The sequence below is a fragment of the Ochotona curzoniae genome, unplaced genomic scaffold (assembly GCF_017591425.1).
Source record: "Ochotona curzoniae isolate NIBS_2020 unplaced genomic scaffold, NIBS_Ocur_1.0 scaffold_4812, whole genome shotgun sequence".
NCBI lineage: Eukaryota > Metazoa > Chordata > Mammalia > Lagomorpha > Ochotonidae > Ochotona > Ochotona curzoniae.
Window position 1 is genome coordinate 5686762 of NW_024467124.1, and position 22724 is coordinate 5709485.

General features: G+C 39.7%; 1 protein-coding gene and 1 pseudogene across 3 annotated transcripts in view; both read right to left on the bottom strand.

The window, feature by feature from the left end:
- SMCHD1 (structural maintenance of chromosomes flexible hinge domain containing 1) overlaps positions 1-22724 on the bottom strand; it is a 121161-nt gene that overhangs the window by 21137 nt on the left and 77300 nt on the right. For all 3 annotated transcript variants that reach the window (XM_040970584.1, XM_040970582.1, XM_040970583.1), the window contains exons 30-39: positions 21646-21771; positions 20630-20709; positions 20254-20411; positions 18435-18550; positions 17091-17155; positions 13560-13647; positions 13226-13357; positions 4505-4657; positions 599-725; positions 367-486 (exon numbers count right to left, since the gene is read on the bottom strand). In XM_040970584.1, coding sequence (XP_040826518.1) covers positions 367-486; positions 599-725; positions 4505-4657; positions 13226-13357; positions 13560-13647; positions 17091-17155; positions 18435-18550; positions 20254-20411; positions 20630-20709; positions 21646-21771 — 1165 coding nt within the window. The remainder of the gene's footprint in view (positions 1-366; positions 487-598; positions 726-4504; positions 4658-13225; positions 13358-13559; positions 13648-17090; positions 17156-18434; positions 18551-20253; positions 20412-20629; positions 20710-21645; positions 21772-22724) is intronic.
- LOC121149912 lies at positions 21884-22612 on the bottom strand (annotated as a pseudogene).

The following is a 22724-nucleotide window of genomic DNA, read 5'->3' on the forward strand; positions in this document are numbered from 1 at the left end:
CAGGTAGCCAATGGCCCAAAGTAAAAATTAAATTACACATTTTCTCTTTACTCACAATGTGATCTAAAAACTGAAATAAATATTAGTATTATTAAGTCACAATATTATTACGTAATAGCATTCAATTTCAAGGTTCTAGGGAAATAACAAGATCTTAATTTTTGTAATTTTTAAACAGCATGTAATTTATTTTAAATAGGGAATTCTTCATCTTAGAAACCACCAAATAACAAAGAGCATAAAGGATCTTCACTGCAGGTTTCAGTATTCCGCCTTTTACTTCCTGGCCAGGCAAATAGGGCTTCCACCTGCAGTGCCACATTCTGCAAGCATGTTTCCATTGCCATTGAAAACAAGATGACTCACATTTCATTTCATCGAGAAGCTGTTTGCCGGCATCAAATAAATTTCTATACGCAGAAATAGACTTAGATAATTGGTCCTTTTCTTTTGTAAGTGCGGCCATTTGTTGCTGCTTCTTAACGTCTACAGAAAATAATTAACAAACAATTTAAGAATCGTGACTTTAAAGCAAAACAGGATTATTTAAAATACCACTAACCATTGAATTTAACTGTCTCTTTTCCTAGAAACTTACCATTGCAAAACATGAATGGTAGGATGTATGGTTTCAAAGTTCTTGATAGAGATGATAGTCGAGGCTCAAACACAATAAAATACTCAGTGCTATCTTTTCCAGGGCAATTTTCTGCCAGCATTAGATCCTGTACAAATAAAAAAATCTTAAATAAGAAAACTTAGGTTTAAAAAGATACTTTCACTGTATTCTGTTTTCAATTAAGTGCTACATTTTAAAGGCAAAGGATTGGCTGAAACTTAAGATGCATTAAACCATTACCATTACCACCACCCAAGACATAAACAAAATATTTTACCTTTCAGTATTGAAGGCCAAATGATCTTACTAATAAACAATGCATATAAATGTTATGTATTGGGGAAGATCATAAGAACTGTCTTTTCTTTCACACCAGGTGTAACAATGCCCTTCACAAAGCAATGCCCAAACCCCAAGGCTGAGTTTAGGTTACAGCTGTTACCATGGACACAGGCCCACCAGTCCCAAGTGTCAAAGGGGTCCTCCAAGCTGTTATTTATTTTCTAGAATTGCATTAAATGAATGCACAAGAAAATTTTTCATATACTTCACCATCAAATCACAGCATTATAACCTCATAAAAGATCAAGATACATTTTAAAAGGTAAATATTTTTATCATAAATGATTTTTTTTTCAGTTTCACAGGAAATTATACTACTTCTGCAGGAAACAATATATACTTGCTGCTTTATTTCTTACAGTATAAAACAATGTACACACAAGACATAAAATTTTTTTAAAAAAGTAACTTGACAGATCTACAACATAAAATTTTTTCCAAAGAATATAGTATAAAACAAATGAAAACAAATGATCAATTTTATATGGTTTCTGAAAGCTGTTTTTATTTATAAGACTACGAACAATTACTTTTTAAGTTTTTACTTAAAAATAAAATCTCTTTGGCAGCTTGTTTTCACCTGGAATATCAATTTCACAAGAATGTATGCATACAAATTTAAAAACTCATTTATGGCATATAAATATATACTATAACTATCTAAGTGATGAACATTTAGTTCATTTAAAAATTTCAAACAATTATACAACAGAAAATCTGTCTACAAATGTTTCTTTAGAATGAGGTAGGCAGGGTGTCAGGTTTATGACTAGTTCAAATGGGTAAATATCAACTCTCTTCAAAAAAGTGACATCAATTTATGTCCTCACCAATGGTAAGATGAAAGTACACAAATTCCCCTGGTGCTGGTCAATGCTAACATTATTATCACGTATATTTTTTCTCTAAAAAGAGTTGATAAACCAATAAATCATTATTATTTTAATGAAGTGTCATCTGAGTGGTATGGTAGTTACCATACCATTGTTTCTTTTCAAAGATTTGTTTCTTTTTCTCCTTTTGTTTTCTTTTTTTTTTTTTCCATTTTTTAAAATTGTATTTTGGACAATCTTTACATAGTTAAATAGGGTAAGAAGGTTCAAGGGCCGTAGGAAAGTGGGTAAGACTATTATTTTCATATTGTTTCCTTCATGTATCTGAGGTAAAGGGGGATGTTGAGGGAGAAGCCCCACCCAGTTTCCCACTCACCCCAAGCCCTGGATGTGGGGCATGCTCTGAGATATTTGCTCAATTGATTTTGATAGTTCACCAGTTATGAATTGCTGCCAATCTTGTCACTCCAAGCACTATGAGGTCTTTGAAGAATCCACTGGTTGACATAGTCCAACACAGATTCTCCACTTGCCCAGTATTTTGCTGCCAATGGATAGCTGAGGTGGTTAATTGACTTGTTCTGTCTTCTGTCTTTTCTTGGTTAGGGTTCTGAGTCTGGCAGTTCGATTGGGGGGATCCCCAAAGAAACTTTGTCTAAGGTGTTCCCAGACCAGATTCTTGTATGTACTGGCAAGTACAGGGCCTGGCACAGTCCATCGCCCCGATCAAGCTAGTGGTTGCAGTTGGTGGGTTGGTTCTGTTTTCAGCCTCGACTTCCACTTGAACCAGTGGGTGCTGCAGTCCAGCCTGGTTCTGCCCAGCACACACTTAGCCCTCGCATAAACCAGGGGGAGTTGCAGCCCAGTCAGAGCAACCCACAATAACCCCCACCAGGCCTGCACCCTATCCTGGTTTGTCTTTTGTTTTCTTAAGATCTATTTACTCTTCTTGGAAAGGCAGAGATTCCTGGGATGGGTGGGAGGCTGGGAAGGGCTTTTCCCTTTGTTTCTCCCCTGACCCCAGATACAGGGGAAAAAATTATGTTAGTGTGGAAACAATGGTATTACCCACTTTCCTGTAGCCCTTGACCCTCTGTACCCTAATCAACTAAGTAAGATTATTTAAAATAAATAAATAAATAAATAAATAAATCTCCTGAGAGAGAGAGAGAGAGAGAGAGAGAGAGAAAGATCTTCCACCTGCTGGTTTACTCCCTAAGTAGCCACAGTGGTTGGAGCTAAGTCAATCTGAATCCAGAAGCCAGGAACTTTTTCCTGGTCTCCCATGCATGTGCAGGGCCCTAAGGCTTTTGGGGCCATCCCCTACTACACTCCCAGGCAACAAGCAGGGAGCTGGATGGGAAGTGGTACAGCCGGGACAAGAGCTCACAATCATATGGGATTTGGGTGCATGCAAGGCAAGGATTTAGCCACTAGGCTAGTGTGCTGGGCTTAGAAGTCACTATTTTTGTGTTTACTGGTAATTTACGTTTTCTCTTTCATTATTTGCTTACAATTTTTCTATTAACAGAATCAGATAATGAACTTCTACATACTTATTACTAAGTGTCAACAACTATTAACACATTCTTCATTGTTCTTTTAATTCCCTTTAAGGTATACCTATGATACAAATGCAGAGGATAATAGAGAACTGGAGTCTAAAATTGTATAAATAGAAATCTGGTATATTAGAAATAAGCAAAGGAATATCATAATGAAACTTAAGGTATCTGTCAGCAATTTCTCAATTAAATACACAATTAATACAGAGGGCTGTTTGCAAAGGTTAAAATCTATTACTGCATCCCATACTGGAGTACCTGGATAGATGCCCAGCTGTGGCTCTTGCGTCCTGCTAGCGCAGCAGTGGGGGCAGTGGTAATGGCTCAAGCAGCTGAGTTCCCAGCAGCTGGCTGCTGCCCTAGCCCTGGTCTAATTCTGGCCATGGTGGGTATTTGGGAAGTCAACCAGCAGGTGGGAGTGCTCCCTCTCCCTCAAATTAAAAGCAAAAACAAAATTATCCAATATAATTAGGAAGAACATAATTTTAAGAAGTGTGCTTAGAATTAAAAAAAAAACCCATTGATATCTAAATGATGAATACCTATTTTTTGGTGAAACTATGAACCAGAACTGGTAATAACTAAGAAAAGGATTAAAATAACCAATCAACTTTCTTACCAGCAATTTAAAGAAACAATACATTATAAAGACACATATCAAAGAGATCTTCATAAAAGCAGTCTCATTATATTAGGGAAAGTTAATGAAAATCACACCCTTCCCAACATGTACATAAATCCTATAACATAGGGAATGAATGCAATGTGAGTACATACATAAACTTTGGAAGGTCACACACTAAATTGTTTGCATTATCTGTAAAGGGTGACCAAATTATGATTATCTATGGGAATTCTTATACTGTATACTCTAATGCAAAACTAAAATGTATACTATTTGAGAAACAAAGAAATAAAAGATATCACTAGCATCAGCACTATCTGTCATCCCATAAGCACAAATCTTAGTAATAAACTGGGTTCAGTCTGTCAGAGCCAAGAGCAAAATTACAAAATATTTCCACTGACTTCCCAAGTGCTACAATGAGAACATGTGTATATCTATGCATACAAAAGGCATTATGATATTGTGGCTTACAACATTAAATATAGAAGCATTATTTACAAAAAGACAAGAAACTTACTGTAATTTTGGCTGAACCATTCATAAATGGAAATTCAAGTGTTCTAACTTTTCCAATAAATAGTGGAGTATCAATATCATTCTCATCAGAGCCTTGAATGGTAGCTACTATAGTACCTGCCAAGTTAATTCCAGTATGATTGCTGTATTCATCCTTAATATAAGAAATAGAAAAAAAACTCGTTAGAATTAAGTAGAAGGCTAAACCCCAAAAACAAACACATACAAACTAAGCAAACATAGAACATTTATTTACAGATTCCCAATCAATAAATTACCCCAATCCTTCTTAATCCAAAAACCACATTCAGTCTGAGGTTGATGTGTCCCACACAGGTAGGAATCAGTCCCCCAAATCAAAAACATTTAAAAATTAAAAAAAAAAAAATTAGACTTCCATTTAATTCTATGGTTTGTAACTTGCGAAGTTAGGACTTCTTATTTCAAAATTTCATTGTGTTACATATTCTGAGTGAGCATCCATTCATGTGAAAAAAAAAGTGCTTAACCATTATGAAGCTTTACAATGCTTTTAAAACTTACATGATTGATTTTAACAGCATTTGCATATATTTGAAAAGCAATACACCTGTATGTGCCAAATACTGTACACTCTTCAGACAATGTTTGGTGTTTACAAGAGCTCAAACACATCTACATTAATTTACAAGTAGATGTTTGGGAAAGTGGAAGTTAAGAACTACTCACTCTGAGATTCAGGATACTTAAACAAGGAGACCCTGCACTCATACTACCAGAGAACCAGACAGAGCCAAGGACCTGTCTCCAGAGACTGACGAAGGGAAGCCATCAGTAAAGAAGGGGTGGAAACTCCAAACTGCACTGAGATTTGGTAAGCTAGCAGACAGAAGGATGAAGCTCACACACAGCTCGGACCCAGGCTGGAACTGGGGACTCCATATTACCAGAAAAGGGTTTTGGAAAGCCCCGTGACACTTCTCCACCTTACTATCACAATAGCTCAGTAGCCTTACCACAGGAAAATCTCCCAGTTCTCACTGACTTTAATGCATAACAGGTCCAGATGACTGCAATGCTCAGAAACAAAACAAAACAAAAAAACCCCATCACTTCAGTGTGACACTAAAGCCCCATCCAGTCTCCAGTTGCTGAACAGACATGGCTAAACTCCAGTAGATGACAACAAATGGTCATGTCATCATAAGTACCCTGCCCCATGTCAGAGCAAGGAAGCATGAAGATGCAGAGTAGTGTGACACTTTCAAAATGACAAAATGATTCTCCAGAAATAGATGCTGATTTTAACGTACTCTATGAAATGTTTGAAAAAAAAATTAGCTATATACATTTTCATCTGAGAGCCAGGTTTACAGACACAAGCACAGACAGTGAGAGAAAGAACTTCACTGGTTTCACTCTCCAAATGACCACAATGGCCAGAGCTGAGCCAATCTGAAGCCAGGAGTTTCTGTGTTCTCCCACGTGGGTTTGGGCCATCCTCCACTGCTTTCCCAAGCCATAAGCAGCAAGCTGGGTGGAAAGTTGAGTACTCAGGACACAAACCAGTGCCCAAATGGGACACTGGTGCTTGTAGGTAAGAGGATTAGCCAGCAGGGCCGTGGTGCTGGTCTGGAGCAAAGACCAGGAATTTTTACACCCAGCAGCTGCAGCACTGCTTGGTATAAGCCCCCGAGCCACACTCACTTGCTCTGTACAATGTAGGAGAGCTCTTTTCTGTTTCTTGGGGCTTTTAAACACCAGCAGCCAATGCACAAGCCCATATCAGACCATCTTTCTAAAAAAGGGCCAGCATCATCTCTGCATGCCTTGTGGGATCCTGGGAGCAGTCTTTTGTGTCCTGAAATTCAATTCTGGGATTGCAGCTGTTGGTGGATGCTATAATCACTGAAGTAACCTGAACTTACTGGTGGGACCTCGAGGGTTCTATTTGGTATTCCTCTATTTCAACTGGTGCCTGTCAGTCCACAATGCTCATTAAACCTGCACTCAATGTGTCAAATGACGCTACTATATCCTGCAACTCTGGGACTGTTGGCTTTCTGTTTTGAGGATACCTGCATTCCCCAATGAAACCGAAGGACAGCTCTATCTGCACTGCTATGCCCCAGGCCTGCACTTGCTTAAGCATATCCCCGTGAGATGCAATCATCAAGTGGGAGCTGAGTAAGTTACCTTCTGAGTCTGGCAACTCTAAGATTGTGACTGTTAAAACTAGATCAGAGTCATTTCAGTTCACACCGAGGCACAGATTAAGGACATCCTGCAGCTCGGCAGTGGTGGCTGTTTATTTCATAAATCCTGAGACACCTGTGCTTGTCCATGGACCTTAACGAAGGGCCAATCTGCATCTACGATCCAGTTTGCACTGCTAGTGCAATCTCCAGAAACATGTGATCATGACGTGGGGAAGGTACCGGTGAGTCCTACAGCCCTAGAACCGTGACTGTTGAAGCTATAGTCTTATATTCTAACAAATGAGACCTGCGGAGGACATCATCTGTACTTCAATGATCTAGACCCATGCTTACTCAACACACAACTAACAGCATAACCTTTAAGTGAAACCTGAGACCTGGGAAAGGTCTCCATTGCATTCTGCAGCTCCAAGACTGAAATCATTGTCGGTCACAAGTCCTGCAGGAACACCAGAATTTGCCCTGCAGGTAGAGGAAAAGGCTCCACATCCACTCCACTGGCACCCTTCCAGCTCAGCAGCTACAGGATTCTATCAGTACTTTATTTCGTCCAGCTGCCAGAATTTATATTATGGAATCTAGGATGGGGTCTACCAGCATTCGACCCTCAGGATTCTCATATACCAGTGAATGACCCCCCAGTATGATCTGCATTCATCCCAGGGCAGAGGGGCAAAACCCCCTTCACATCCTCCAGTGCTGGAAGTAGGGCTTTTGGTGCTACAAGCGCACAGAGCACCTATGCTTGTTCAGCAGGATCTAGGGAAGGTCCAATCCATGCTACACAGTTCCAGCGTCAGTTATTGGTGTCATAGCCCCATCACTCAGGCTTGTCTGGTTAAACAAGGGGAAAGGACCACGGCTACTGCTGTCATACACCCTAGAGTGACTGAGATCCACCTGAGTACACACAGCTTTGGAAATCCATGTTTACTTCCGTCATATTACCTCATGAACTGCTGTAAACTGAGACATGCACAGACACTGTAGACATGGGTTATAGCTGAAATGTCATACTTTATATTTCTAGGCTAACTAGAATCAAACCCAAAACTACCCAAATGACGTACCACATTCCACCTAACAAAAATGTCTTTTCCAATGAAAGTTAATCCATAAAGAAAAGGAACTATTAATATACTAGATGCACAGAAGTCAATAAATCACACAAGGAAGCCTGAAGATGCAGAGTAGTGATACTTTCAAAAGGACGAAATGATTCTCTAGAAATAGATGCTGATTTTAAGGAAATCTAGAAAATGTTTGAAAAATAATTAACTAGGGGTCTGGGCCTTGGGGTTGGGGGCGGCTTGAAGCTCTCCACAATGTGGTGGCTGTTGGGGGTGCCCCTGCTGGGCCGGATCCTATGCATGGGCCTCAGGCCAAAGCCACAGCCAAAAGGCAGTGACTGAGTCCATGGCTTTGGGAAGCCAGTGCACCAAATGGTGCCAGGCTCTGCCTGCTGGCCGCCCAGCAGTGAGCTCTGGGGTTTTTAGGATATGAAACTGCTGCTTAGGGACACCCCTGAATAAGGCCAGCTTTAGCATAGGTGAGAGATGAATTCTGGGTGATTCCCAGTAGCAGGGTCATGAAACTTTAGGGCAAGCGTGGGGACTGACCTGATGGTTTGGAGGGGAGTGTCCATAAGATCTATTTGGGCCAGACTGATTCACCAGCCAAATTAAGAATCCTGAGATGGGCTGTTAGCATAGAGCATCACTGACTGTCACACACCAGTTCACACCAAAGCTACGGGTGGGGGACTGTCTGGCAGGGCTAGGTACCGTTACTTGAATGGGTGGTGGAACATTGGACTGGTCATATTTGGCAGAGTCAAGACACTAACCAGCACGCAAGAGAACATGGTCTGGGGGTAAACTCTGTGGGGGAAGTGTGGGCCCAACCCTGTGGAAATACAAGTTCTGTCTGCTGGTTAGCTTGTGAGCTAGGGTGGCGATAGGCTAAGCCAGGAGTGTCCATGGCACCTGCCATCACTAACGAGTAAAGGAACCGATGGCAATCTGGGCAGGTCAGGCAGCACCACCCAAAGATGCATCCTAAAATAGGATGTGGGATGGGCTGAGCTGCAACTGGAAGGGGGCATACTGAGCAGGGCCAAGCAAACTTAAACTCACAAAAAAGAAAAGAAATCAAGATGGAGCATATGGCATTCTGATTTAGGCTCTTACACCAAGTGGTCTGCATGAGGCAGGGATACTATGTCACAGCATCGAAGGCAAAGGCTGAGACAGGTGAGGGGCTAAGCCAACTGGTCAGAGCACCGACTGGCACATGCACAAAGTAGGGCTGGGAATAGACTCCATTGGGGAGCTGTGAGAGAACACCCTTGTTGGGTTGGGTTTCCACGGGAAGGTGCAAGGGCTGGAGTGGGGCTACGTTCTGGTCTGGATATGGTTGCAATCTCCCTAGGCTGGGGCTGGGCGCACCAAGCTGGGGTAATGTCTTTACCATCTGGCACTCTGGAGAACCTGGGAAGATATAGGTCGGACTAGGCTGGGTCTCTGCCCCTACTGAGCCATGTGTGAGCAGTGTCTAAGTATGGACGAGCCTTGGCTGGGATGAGAAATAGCCAACATCAAGAACTGGAACAGCAATGAAGGCTGGCCCATGGAACTAACAGTATGCCCAAGACCAGGCATAGGAAGAGGTTCTGAAGGAGGAGCTTGGGAAACTCCCCTGTGAGAACACAGCCCCTACAGGTGAGCGCAACAACCACAATAAGGAGCAACCCAGACCAGGTCGGAGAAAGATACCCACCATCATACATATGGCATAGGCGGGGGGCAGACCATGCTGAACCCATTCACATCAACCGCTGGCGAATCTGAGTGCCAGAGAGAGTGTGGGTCAGGCCAGTTCTGGTCGCAACACATACCAGTGCACATTAAGGAATGCTAAAGTGAGGTGAGCCGTACCAGATATGGTAGCACTGCCCAAACAGCACAAGTGAGAACCAGCGGGGAGGAGGCAAAGCCGGCAGGGGAGTGTGGGCTCCCCTGCTGGACAACCACTCCCACTGGAGAGGAGTTGGGATGGGGGTAGACCAGACCAGGCAGGGCAACAACACCTGTGGGCGTCATGTAAGCTAGAATGGGGAAGGGCCAGATTGGGCTGACTGTTCCGACTAGGTACAAACAAAAATTAGAGTGGATGAGGGCTGGTTGGTCTTTGCCACAGCATCAGAAGGCAGAAGATGGCACTGGGGGCCAATTCTGTCAAGTCAAATGCCAGAACCACCTGGAGAGTACACAATCCAGAAGTTGGAGTGGCCCAGGAAGGAGATAGTGGGCACCTCCCTCGTGGGTAACCACTCTCACTGGACAGCACAAAAACCAGGACAGGGGCAGGGGTGGTTGACTGAAAGGCGCCTGCCAGTATGTGTGTAGACTGGATAGTAGATTGGTTGGGTTGAACTAGGTTTCAATGCCCACTGACAAGTACCAGAGGTAAATGGGATTTGGGACAGACTAAACAAGCCTGCAGTACATACTGGTATGCATGGAAACCAGGGTAGGGAGCAGGCCTGGTGGGGGTTATGGGGAGTCGCCCCAACTAGGCTGCAGCTCCCATTGGTTTGTGTGAGGACTGAGTATGAAGTGGGTAGGATCGAGTTGGACTACAACACCCATTGGTTCACAAGGAAGACAGGGCTGGAAACAGAACTGACACAGCAATGGCAACGACCAGCATGTGCATAAGCTGATGGGGGCGACGGACTGTGTCACACCCTGTACTGGCAAATTCAAAAAGAACCAAGTTTGGGATAATCTCAGATGGAGTTCCTTTGGAGATCCCTCCAACTGAACTGCTGATCTCAGAACCCCAACCATGAAGAGACTATGTCAGCCAGTGGATTCTGAATAGGTTTCCTTGTGATTGCAAAGGCAAGACTGGCAGCAATTTGGACCTGTTGAACTATCAAAACTGCTTGAGCAGCACTCTTAGAGCGTGCCTCACATCAGGGACCTGGGATTGGGTGGGAGGCTGGGTAGGGCTTTTCCCTTTGTTTCTCCCCTGACCCCAGATACAGGGAAAAAATGATATTAGTGTGGAAACAGTGGTATTACCCACTTTCCTGTAGCCCTTGACCCTTTGCACCCTAATCAACTAAGTAAGATCATTCAAAAAATAAATTATATTAAAAAAAGAAGAATGATTAACTATAAATATTAAGAAAACTGCAGAATTTTCAAGACTGCATTATAGACAAAGAAATGTGGAAAGGGCCAGTGTGGTAGCCTAGTGGCTAAAGTCCTTGTCTTGCACACACTGGGATCCCATATGGAAGCTGGATGCTGGTTCTAATCCCAGTGGTCTCGCTTCCCATCCAGCTCCCTGATTATGGCTTGGGAAAGCAGTTTAGGTCAGCCCAAAGCCTTGAAACCCTGCACCTGTGGAGACCTGGCTTCGAATTGGTTCAGCTCCGGACGTTGCGGACACTTGAGGAGTGAATCAGTGGATGGAAGATCTTCCTCTCTGTCTCTCCTCCTTTCTGTATATCTGACTTTCCAATTAAACATAAATCTTAAAAAAAAAAAAAAAAGTTGAAAACATGGCCCGGTGCAGTGGCCTTCCACACACTGGTTCTAATCCTGGAGGTCCTGCTTCCCATCCAGCTCCCTGCTTGTGGCCCGGGAGAGCAGGAGAGGATGGCCCAAAGCCTTGGGACCCTGCAGCCACATGGGAGACTCAGAAGAGGCTCCTGGCTTTTGGCTCCAGCCATTTCAGCTGCCTGGGGAATGAATCATCAGAAGGCAGTCGCGGGCAGCCCAAAGCCTTGGGACCCTGCACCTGCGTGGTGAACCGGAAGAAGTTCCTGGCTCCTGGCTTCAGATTGGCTCAGCTCTGGCAGTTGTGACCATTTGGGGAATGAATTAGCAGACGGAAGCTCTTCCTCTCTTTCTATCTGACTTTCCAACAAATAAATAAGGAAATAAATCTTAAAAACAAACAAACACTGTAAATGTGGAAAACAATCCCTGATATGAATGAGAAATTCAATAGAGACAGACATCACTACAATAAGTTAAAAATTTTTGGAGCTGGAGTTTCAATTAAATTTAAAAAATAAAATTAATAGCCTGAATTAAAAAAGAAAATGGATCAATGAGAAAAACAGCTTTTGGTGCTGAGGATTCTGATAAAGATAAAGGGGGGAAAATGGAAAGAATGAAGAAAGTGTATTAGACATAGGAGCTACTTTGAAGTAAACAAATAGGGATATTTATAGAAGAGAAGGAAAAAAAAATTAAGAACTATTGAATGAAATAATAGCAAATACTCCTTAAGTCCTGAAAGAGAAACGTATTGTCACATATAGGAATCTAAAAGGTCTTCAATCATGCTCAATCAAAAAAGACCTTCTGTGAAAATCATTACAGTCACAACTTAACAACCTTGAGTATATCGTAAAAGCAGTGAGAAAACCGTCAAATTATAGATAAAAGGAAACCCATCAAACTAATACACTTCTTGGCAGAAGCCTTATAGGCCAAAGAGAATGGGATGATAGATTCAAGAGTTTGAGGGAAACAAATACAACAGATTTCTCACACATTTAAAAAATGACATCATCTCCTCTATAACAAAATGGATGTAACTGGAGGACATCATGTCAAGTGACATAAGCAACACCCAGAAAGGCAAAGACCACAAGTCCATCGTTTGGGAAAGGTAAACAAAACTAAATTTAGACAGCAGTGATTACTAAATTAGTTTAGTAAAAACTAAAACAGACAGCAGTGACTACTAAAGACTGGGAGTGTGGAAGGACAGTGGAAGGACACAGAGTGGTAGGTTATCAAGAACCAAATCAGGAAAGTGTCTAGAGTCATACAGCACAATGGGAAGACTATAGTTCACACTATCCTAGTACATATCATAATCTCCAATGAAAATAATGGTAAAGAGGGGGAAATGCTGATTATCCAGTTTTGATCAGTACACACTACACAATTATTAATGTAAAAATTACAGCAAAAAACACTCTATGTTTAAAACAGGAAAACCAATCAGAAAGAATTAAGTATCTTACCAGCAAATTCTCCATAATGGTGAACTCTCACTACCCTTCAAATGATTTTCTGTTCATATCTGTGGCAGCTCTGTGGCTGCTTCCTAGCCAACTCACATGAGGAACTCTGATTTTCTTCCTTAACCACAATCAGTCATCTCAGCACTTCTCTTAAAAATATTTATCTCCTCTATCCTTCAGTTAACTAAGCATTGATAAAGTTTACTCACAACCACATGAAATAGAATACAAATATTAGAAAATACATGCAAGATTCTCCATTTTGAGCCAAGTTTTATTATATCTATATTTTATATATTATAATGTTATATATTTTCCATTCATACCCAAATAGCTAATAAATCAGTGTAAGTTTTCCAAATAATCTTAAATGGAACAATCAGCCTTTCTCTGTAGTAACATCTTATATCCAGCTAGCAAAGGTAGCTCTCTCTGTTACTCTGTAGCTTTGGAAGAAGATAAACATTACCACAACATTGAGATGTAATTCTTTGACCAAGGTCCTATTGGAAACTGAGCGAACATTAGAAACAGTTGGTGTAGCTGGTTGAATTTCGGGAACTAACTTCACAGGTTGATTGGGTAGAACTTCGATAATAACCTAAAACAAAACAGAAAATATTCCAGTTAACAACCTGTTGATGTTTTGGCATTTCTGAGACAGAAGAAACGACAATGGTATACAGTGAATGATGTGAAATGCTATCTGCATCTATACTTTGCATCTAGAGCTTAATTCAGTTTTAAACAAGACATTTTCTTAATGGAAAGGTGCCCATTGTATGAAGAAAAGGTATGCGAACCTGTTCACTGCTGAGAATGTTTGCTTTATCCATTGTGAAGCCAAACTGGATACAGTATGTTCCAACTTTGTTCGGAATTGCTTTATCCCTAAATTAAACAGAAACTTTATGTTCATATTCATTCATTTAACAAATACACCTCGCCTGCTAGGCTTCATGAGGTCCTCTTCACCTGCACATTCATTCACGACATACCCACAATGAGGGCTCTGGATATTGTAAAAACAAAAAGGATAATGTAAAGCTGAGAAAGTAGTGAATACGGAAAAAGTGATAATTATGTGGCAAAGGAAATCTACTTCATTTGTATATACTTCTGGTAGCTTCATGTGTCAAAATCATGTAACATCTTGCCCATCCATGCTGCTTTGGCTTTTGACAAGACATACGAAACATTTATTATGATCTAATCATAGAAAAGAAAGAGCACATTAACAGGTACACGTATTAGTTGTTTTTGACCATACTTTATCCACAATGAAGTATGAATGACATTCAATAATATATTTGTGTGACATGTAAAGTGTACTCTACGACTTTCATTTCATTTACTTCCTTAGGGTTTGATGTGTTCTTTTGAAAATCTTTTAATGGGTGGGCATCTGGCCAAGTGGCAAAGCCACTGGTTGGTACACCTGCATTTTACGGTGCAGTGCCTGCATTTGGTTCCTAACTCAAACACCTGATCTAAGTTTCCTGCTGGTACAGATCCTGGGAAGCAGCAGTTATGGCTAAATCTCTACCACAAACACACAGACCTCAGAGAGTTCATGACTCACACCTTCTCTCCTGGACCTGGCTGGTGTGAGCATCTGGGGAGTAAAGAATGAATGGCAGGACGTCTGAAGATCTATAAAACTTGAAACTTCTTGGTTAAAGTTAACCAAGCAAAAAAGAAACCGAAGGAACATCAGTGTAGATCCCCAAAAAAAGAAAACAGACAGCATGAAGAGCAAATTGAAAATTTACATAGAACACCTTCAACAACTGAAGTACTAAACCTGATCAAGGACAAAAATTATACATATAGTTCTATAACTTCTTGTTTTGAAGAAACTAAACCTACAGCTAAAATCTTCAGGTTCAGGTGGCTTCGATAACGAATTCTACCATTATTTAAAGAATCAATGATATGCTCATAAAAGATCTTCCCAAGACCAAAATAAGGATAAGGGAACATCTTTTACTATTTTTTGAGAAACCTACTAGCTCTAGACAGCAACCTTATCAGGAAATTAAAATAAAGAAAATGCAAGTTAATTTCAATCATCACTAGAGATGTAAAAGCCCCAAGGAAGATATTAGTTTGAATAAAACAAAGAAAAAGAAAGTCCAACAGGGGTGAGCATTGTGGTCTAGCAAGAAAAGCTGCTTTTTTAAAAAAAAATAATTTATTTTTATTGGAAAGTCAGATATACAGAGAGGAGCAGAGACAGAGAGGAAGATCTTGCATCCCATGATTCACTCCCCAAGCTACTGCAAGATCCGGAGCTGCACTGATCTGAAGCCAGGAGCCAGGAATCTTTTCTGGGTCTGCCATGTGGCTGCAGAGTCCCAAGGCTTTGGGCTGTCCTCTCCTGCTCCCAGGCCACAAGCAGGGAGCTGAATGGAAAGTGGAGCCGCCAGGATTAGAACTGGTGCCATTATTGGATCCCAATGTGTGTGAGGTGAGGACTTTAGCCAGTAGGCTATCGCACCGGGCCCAAGGCTGTTGTTTGTGATGCCAGAATTGCATTTTGCTCCACTTTCGATCAGAAAGAATTCAAGGTAAGCAGTATAAGAGAGCTACCTAAAGAAAAACCCTAAAGTAAACAAAATATTCTGGGGTAAAATGTTGAAAAGTTCTATTTAAGACTGACAATGAGATTAAGAAGATCACTCTAATCAGATCTATGTAAGGTTTTCTATCCTAGTGAAGTAATGGAAGTAAATGGTGTAGAGTAGTACTGGTAAAAATAGAAACAGGATTCCATAATCCATCATGAAGATGAATCAATAAGTAACCGCGTATACATACGTAGAAAAAACACCAAAAACACCAAAAACCGTGACCTTAAACTTCAAACCATATGCTACACAAAAAGAGCTAATTAAGACAAGCCAAAGTGCTGTGCTTACAAAGGTCTGTTGTCAGGCCCTTGGCTAGCATCTGTGAGCTTCATTTCAGGAGCGTTCCCACCTTTAACTGGTAAGAGTGGCTCACAATGCCTAAACATTTGCATTAGTATGTTTTGCATTAAATCCTTAAGTTTGGAAAATCTTCAAATTTAACATGTGCTAGACAATGGCGGCCTGTATAAAAGTCTCAATAAATCCTTCTGTGCTTAGTGTTTAATGAGTTTTTCTGCTTGACAACATTTCACGCTGTCGTAATTTGTCAAATGGCCAAAAATGGTACAGTGAACAGGCCAATGTAGGGGTGGGCCTGAGCACGGAGACTAAGATGCCAGTTTGGCTTGACAGCTGGCTCCAGCTCCCTGCTCACGCAGACCCTGGCAGTCAACAGGGAAGGCTTGGCTAACTGGGTCCTAATATCAGTTTGGGAGACCTGGACCGACTTTGAAGCTCTCAGCTCATTTCTAGCTCATTTCGCAAAGCCCAGTCCTGAACACTGGCTGCACTTGGAGGGAAACAGCAGAAGCGAGTGGGTTCTCTCTTGGTATCTCTCAATTTTTTTTTAAATGGCACTATATATTTACCAGAAGATAAACCTAAAGACTGACAAAACAAAATATTGGCAAATATACAGAGCAGTTAACATCTTTCATTCATTATTGGTAGGGACAGAAACTGGGAAAAAATTTGAGAAAATGTTTGAACATTTGACTCAACAATTTCACTACAACTCAGGAAATGCACTTCTACATGTGTACCAATCTTACAGATTAGCATCAAAATACAAAAAAATGCAAATGACAATCAATTGTAGGTAACTGTAACCTGTCACATTATGAAGTAACAGCAATGAAAACGAATGTATTTGCAGTTATATGCAACCCTGAGTGAACCAGAGGATAGAAGAGCTTTTTCTTTCACTCTCCCTCGACCCCCCTCATCTCTGCAGCTTTGCTTTTCAAAAAAATGAAATTCTAGAAGTCTAAAACAGCCCTACATATTTGAGCACAGCTAATGGACCAAAGGTAATGTTTTTTCGAGTGTAATTTAAGGACAGAGCCTGGAATGAGCATTGTCTTACTGTGAGTGACAGTGTTCTGAAGCTTCTATGTCAATCTGGCCTGTCTTTGACAAGTGCTAACTCAGTCATTTCCAACGAAGCATAAATGGACTCTTTTGAAAACTTCAATAGTTTTAAGCTCATACATTCATTAAAAACAAAAACAAAAAACAAAAAACAAAACCCTTTCCTTAAACCATTTAATAAAGCTTAAAAACAAACACACACCTTTTCCAAAAACCTAAACAGAAAGTTATCTATTTGATCACAAACAAGTTTTCTTTAGGTAAACAGGCAAGTATCTCCAACACTGACTTTGTGATAAAATATCATAAAAATATTAAATAATGTAATACCTGAAATAGAAGCATCCTTCTTCCTTGTCATTATCTTTGATTTTATTACAACTAAATGTTTCTGCCTAGAAATAGAAATAGGAAATGACAATCTTTATCATATAAAGTGAGTCCAGATCACATTTGGATTTACACACACACACATGCACCTTAATAATACATATTAAGACATAATTTGAGATTAGTTAGAGCTGAAAAACATTCTGTCTTCAACTGGAAACCAACAGACCTCCAGGGTGAAATTATCACTTTAAAATAGCAGCTTAATTAAGTTGCTGATTTGCTTATATTAAGTGAGCAAAGGTTTGGGCAGATTGGCGGGCAAACTTTCAGAATACTGCTAAATTAAAGCAAGCTAGCTTCCAAAACAGATGACTAAAATGAACCATAAATGCTGATGAAGGTTATCATGAGAATGTTATGAGAAACTTCAACATTTAATTTCCAATTACAAACTTACGATGTCCAGAATGCTAGAACAAGGCTATTGATGATTTGAAATGTGCCTAGTCTGAATTAAGGTAATTTCAAAGACTTTGTAAAATAATACAAAATCCCAGGAATACTTTTGGAAATCTAGAGAACAATGTTATCTTTTAATAGTTTAAATAGACTAAAATAAGTATTTTTATTTAACTTTTTAAAAATTACTGCTAGATGGTTTACATTCAAGGTGCAATCTCTTGCAGTGTGTTGACAACTTCCCTGCCCAGGTTCCCTGTTCTAGCTTTACACCTAACAGATTTCTCCTTTAATGACCCCTGCATTTATTTTAACAGCTGTTATTTTGTGAGCCTGTCCTTTAGACAGCACAGCACTAACGTGTAAAGTATCTTAAAATGTTTAGAAAAATGTGCCTAGCGCAGTAGCTTAGTGGCTAAAGTCCTTGCAAGCTCTGGGATCCCATATGGGTGTCGGCTCTAATCCTGGTGACCCTAATTCCCATCTAGCTCCCTGCTTATGGCCTGGAAATGCAGCTAAGGACGGCCCAAAAGCCTTGGGCTCCTGCATCCATGTGGGAGAGCCAGCAGGGGCAACTGCTTTGAATTGGCACAGTTCTGGCTGTTAAAGTCAGGAGTGACTCACCAGATGGAAGATCTTCTTATCTGTCTCTGTATATCTGATTTTCCAATAGAAATAAAATAAATCTTAAAAAAAAAAGGTTTTAGAAAAATCACAGTGTAGACTACTCCTTTTCAACATTACTACCACTTAATTTTCAAATGTCTGCTGATAAATATTTTCTTAATCCCAAGGAAAGGAGCAATTTCCATTTCTTGACTACACACACATTGTGTTTTAACATCAAATTAAATTTTGTTAAATATATTAGTTTTAACTTACATTTATTGGTGGTCGGTTCCCACCATTTGAAAACTTCCACAGTTTCATGGAAATACGTGCTGGGTTAATATTTTTAATAACACTATCATCTTCTGAAATAACAGTAATTATGAAATCTGCCACAATAAATTAAAAAAATTTAATTTAGTTCCAATATAAACAAACAAATCTTTAACTAAATAAAAATTTGCAAGCCTTCAAACACCATCTCCTTCATGTATTCCATAATGGGATGGTTACTTTTTAAAATAATTTTCAATATCCCACAGTAACCAAAGTAGTTCCACATTTAAATCTGTAGAGTCTACTTCCTAAAGCTATGCATAAGAAAAAAGCACTATGAAGGGGGTTAAGACAGCTGAAATTGATCTACTATGTGACCCAACTATCCCACTCCTGGGAATATATCCAAAGGAAATAAAATCTGCATTTGAGAAAGTGACCTGAAACCTTATATTTACAGTAGTAGCACAGTCAAAAAGAGCGGAGATATTTAAACAACCCACATGCCTGCCAAAAAAGAACTGGATAAACAAACTGTAGTACATCTACTCCATGGAACACTACTCAGCCACTAAAAAGAATAAAAATCCACCATTTGCAACAAAATGATCCAAACTAGACACTATCAAGCTCAGTGACATAATCCAATTTGAAAAGGACAAATAACAATATTTTCTCTCTGATATAAGGCAACATCATGTAAAATACAAGACAAATGGATATATACACAAACATGTATATACATATACTCTCACAGATGAACTGTATAATGGAGACTAGCACACCAGGAAGTAAAGACACACTGCAGTCTGCATCTCTTCTCCCGATTAAAGGACTCCTAATGAAACTGTTCAACATATTCCGACAAAAGAACACAACATTGTCTACCATTGCTTATACATACAATGCCATTACGTAAATAGCATGACTTAAACAAGAGCAGAATGTTGGACTTGTGACTGTTGCTAAAGGACTGCACTATTGTAATAACAGTATAATAATAAGGGGGAAAAGTTGATGGGGGTGGGGGAATGAGAGGAAGGGGAAGTGAAGGGGACAATCCCTATACCTATAAATCTGTATCATGGAAAAGAGTAATAATAATAATAACAACAACAACAAAGCATAAGCTTATAAAAAAGTATATATATATTATTATTGAGACTTTTCAATCAAAAATTTTTGCTTTGCTTCTTTTACAACCTATAACCATGTATAGGAATTTAATCCCTTCCAGAAAATTACCAGTGCAAAGTCATTATTAATTTTAATTTTAAATGAACTAGCATCTGTCACATTACACTGAAATTTGCTATGGTTATCTGCTATATTGGTTTTCACCTACTGAAAACTGTCATATTCCCAACTCTACCTAGGAGCCTAGCATGCTTCCTGAACCTGGCAAGAGTCCACGCAATATTTATGGGTTTGAGGTATCTTTTAGCATAAAAGCTGATGGGAAGCATTTCTATCCAATTTAAACTATGCAGTCCTGCTTCTGATGGAGTAAAAATAACATTAAAACATCCTTAGTATATATAGCATCTTATTGCACTCTAGGCTCTTCTATAGAATTTCACAATGTAATAAGCGTATAAGCACCTCACAACCTCAGCCTGTTTATATATGAACTTGCAGTTTGTTCTTGACATTAAATGGCATAAGGATGAATGTAGTCACTCTAAGTCAATCGTATTTTCTTTGCTATTTAAAAGACAGTAACATGAATGTGTGTTTAACATTTTGTATACCTAGGATAGTTTATTCCACTACTCCAAGAGGTAAATAACATCATAGGTTACTGTGAATTACTTACCAGTAAAAACATCTCCTGCTAGAAAGGAAGCATCTCTGTCATATTTAACATTGAGACGAACTGGTTTATCAGGGTCTGGAAGAATCATTAACTTAATTACAGGTCCTTCTATGGTACTCTTGTTATAGATGGCTTTAATCTGCAGAGTATGCTCTCCCCTAACCAAACAGACAGACGGGAAGGAAGATTCAAATTACAATGGTCATACAAAAAAAATTCTGAGATAATTTAGACAGTTCAGCTTTACGAAACTTTTCTTGTCCCATTTATTCCCAATTGCTGTCTGATATAAAGAATGAATATTAATCTGAAAATCAGTAAGTCATAAGAAAAAGCAATCTGAAACACCAATATCTAGCAAATTTTCAATTCTTACCGAGGAGCAAAGACAGTGAACACTCCCAAATTAGCCCTGCCCTTCTCATCTGTCTTATGCTGCTGGTTCGAAGGAATGAGCTAAAATCAAAATAAGATAAAATAATCAGTTGAAAAAAAATCTAACACCCATTCAAGTTTTTTTTTCTATTCTAACATTATTTCCCTCTTTCTATTTTTCAAAAAAGACTTATTTAACTTATTTTGAAAGTTAGAGAGAGCGAGAGACAGAGAGTGCTGGGCCAGGTCCAAGCCAGCAGGCAAGAACTACATCTGCATCCCCCATGCTGGTGTCCGGGGCCTAAGCACCTGAGTCACCTTTTACTGCTTTGCCCAGGCCATTAGCAGGGAACTGGATCTGAAGTAGATCAGTTAGGACTCAAACCAGCTTCCTTATGGGATGCCGATCTGGGCTCACTCTAGAACAAAGCCAAGGTTTAGCAGTCTTACCCAGATTCTTACAGCTATTCCCAAGATAAATTACAGGGTAAGAACTTATACACCTTTTTGTTTGACCTCAGTGTGTTTTCCCATTATCACCTCTTCATTAGTCCAACACTATGGGTCACTGTGATCTCTATCTTTGTTTATTTTCTTGGTGCTATACATTCATCTTAATCTAAAATGCCATTATTACTGGTACTGTATAATAACTACTAAGCAGCTATTAATTGTCGAACGTTGGCACTTACAGTAAGTGCCCAAAGCCTTGGAACCCTGGGACCACATGGGAGACCTGGAAGAAGCTCAAGTTTTCTGACATTGGACGAGCTCAGCTCTGGCCACTGTAACCATCTGGGCAGTGAACCAGTGAGCGGGAGATATTTTCTCTGTCTCTCCTTCTCTACATAAATCTGCCTTTCCAATAAAAATAAATAAATCTTACAAAACAAAACAGAACAAAAAAACCAAAGAAAAAGAGCAAGCAAAAAATTTGTGACAGTGAAGATTTGTGACACCATGAGAATTAAATCCAAATTTTTAAGTGAAAATTAAATAAGAAAGTTTAAAACTTACCTTTAAGCTGTTAGGTTTTATGAGACTTATTTTAACCTGTGGTACCAGTGCTGGATTATCCCACTGGTCACAAAGCTGAACAGTAAGGGGGAACTGTAATTCTCTTCCATTAATCACCGGAATGGACTGAAATGGATATAAATATTTTAAAACACATGAGACAAACAATATAAAGACTTGCAAAATAATCACTTATTTTGTGTTCTGCAAATTAATTTAAAAATGAAAATAAAGTTCTGAAATTCATTTAAATTATCATGAATAAAATAACTAATAATTTTATAAAACAGAAAAATAAAATCTGACAATACTAATTTCTAACATAGGTCCTTAAAGTTACACATTCAAATTGCTTCTTTGGAAATCCAACTGGAGCCATGGCTTTCAGGTTTAGCCCTGCAATTTTCAGTTCTCTGCCACTATACATTAAGCAATAACTGAAGTTTTTAGCCTTGTTTACTGTCTTGGCTTTAAATGCTTCTTCCTTTCCTCTTTGGGATTGTGTTAAGGTTTGTGTAATTTTTTTTTTTTTGACTAGCACAAAAGTTTATTAAAAAACAAATCAAAAACATGAAAATGTACATGTCCCAACTTTCATAACACTCTATAGCAAAACAGGTCCTTCTGAAGAGGGGATCTGGATTTCTCTGCCGAACACTCATTCTACTCGTTCCAAGGCTTCTAACTTGATGATACTATTTTCTCGTATTATCACCATTCCAATATTGTTCTGCTGTCCACTATTTGCCATCTCCACACATGCATCTGTCACCAGATTCATGAAGGGATCAAATCCTCGCAGTATGCCCTGGACATGTCTGCCGCCATTTAATTTTAATGACAACTTCTTGTCCATAAATTTCTTCACTCGGGAGGGTGAGCTTTGCTCATGGCAGCGGCTCGGGTGCTCAGACTCCTGGAAACGCAGTCGGCGGCCTCCCCACGCTCCCGCCACAGGCCTGGCGCTCGGCATCTGACCAAGGTTTGTGTAATCTTAAGAATTTGCTGAGCTACTAATATTGGAAGTCTCGTAAATACACCATCAACTAAGATGGGCAAGAAAGGCTCAACTTTCTGGG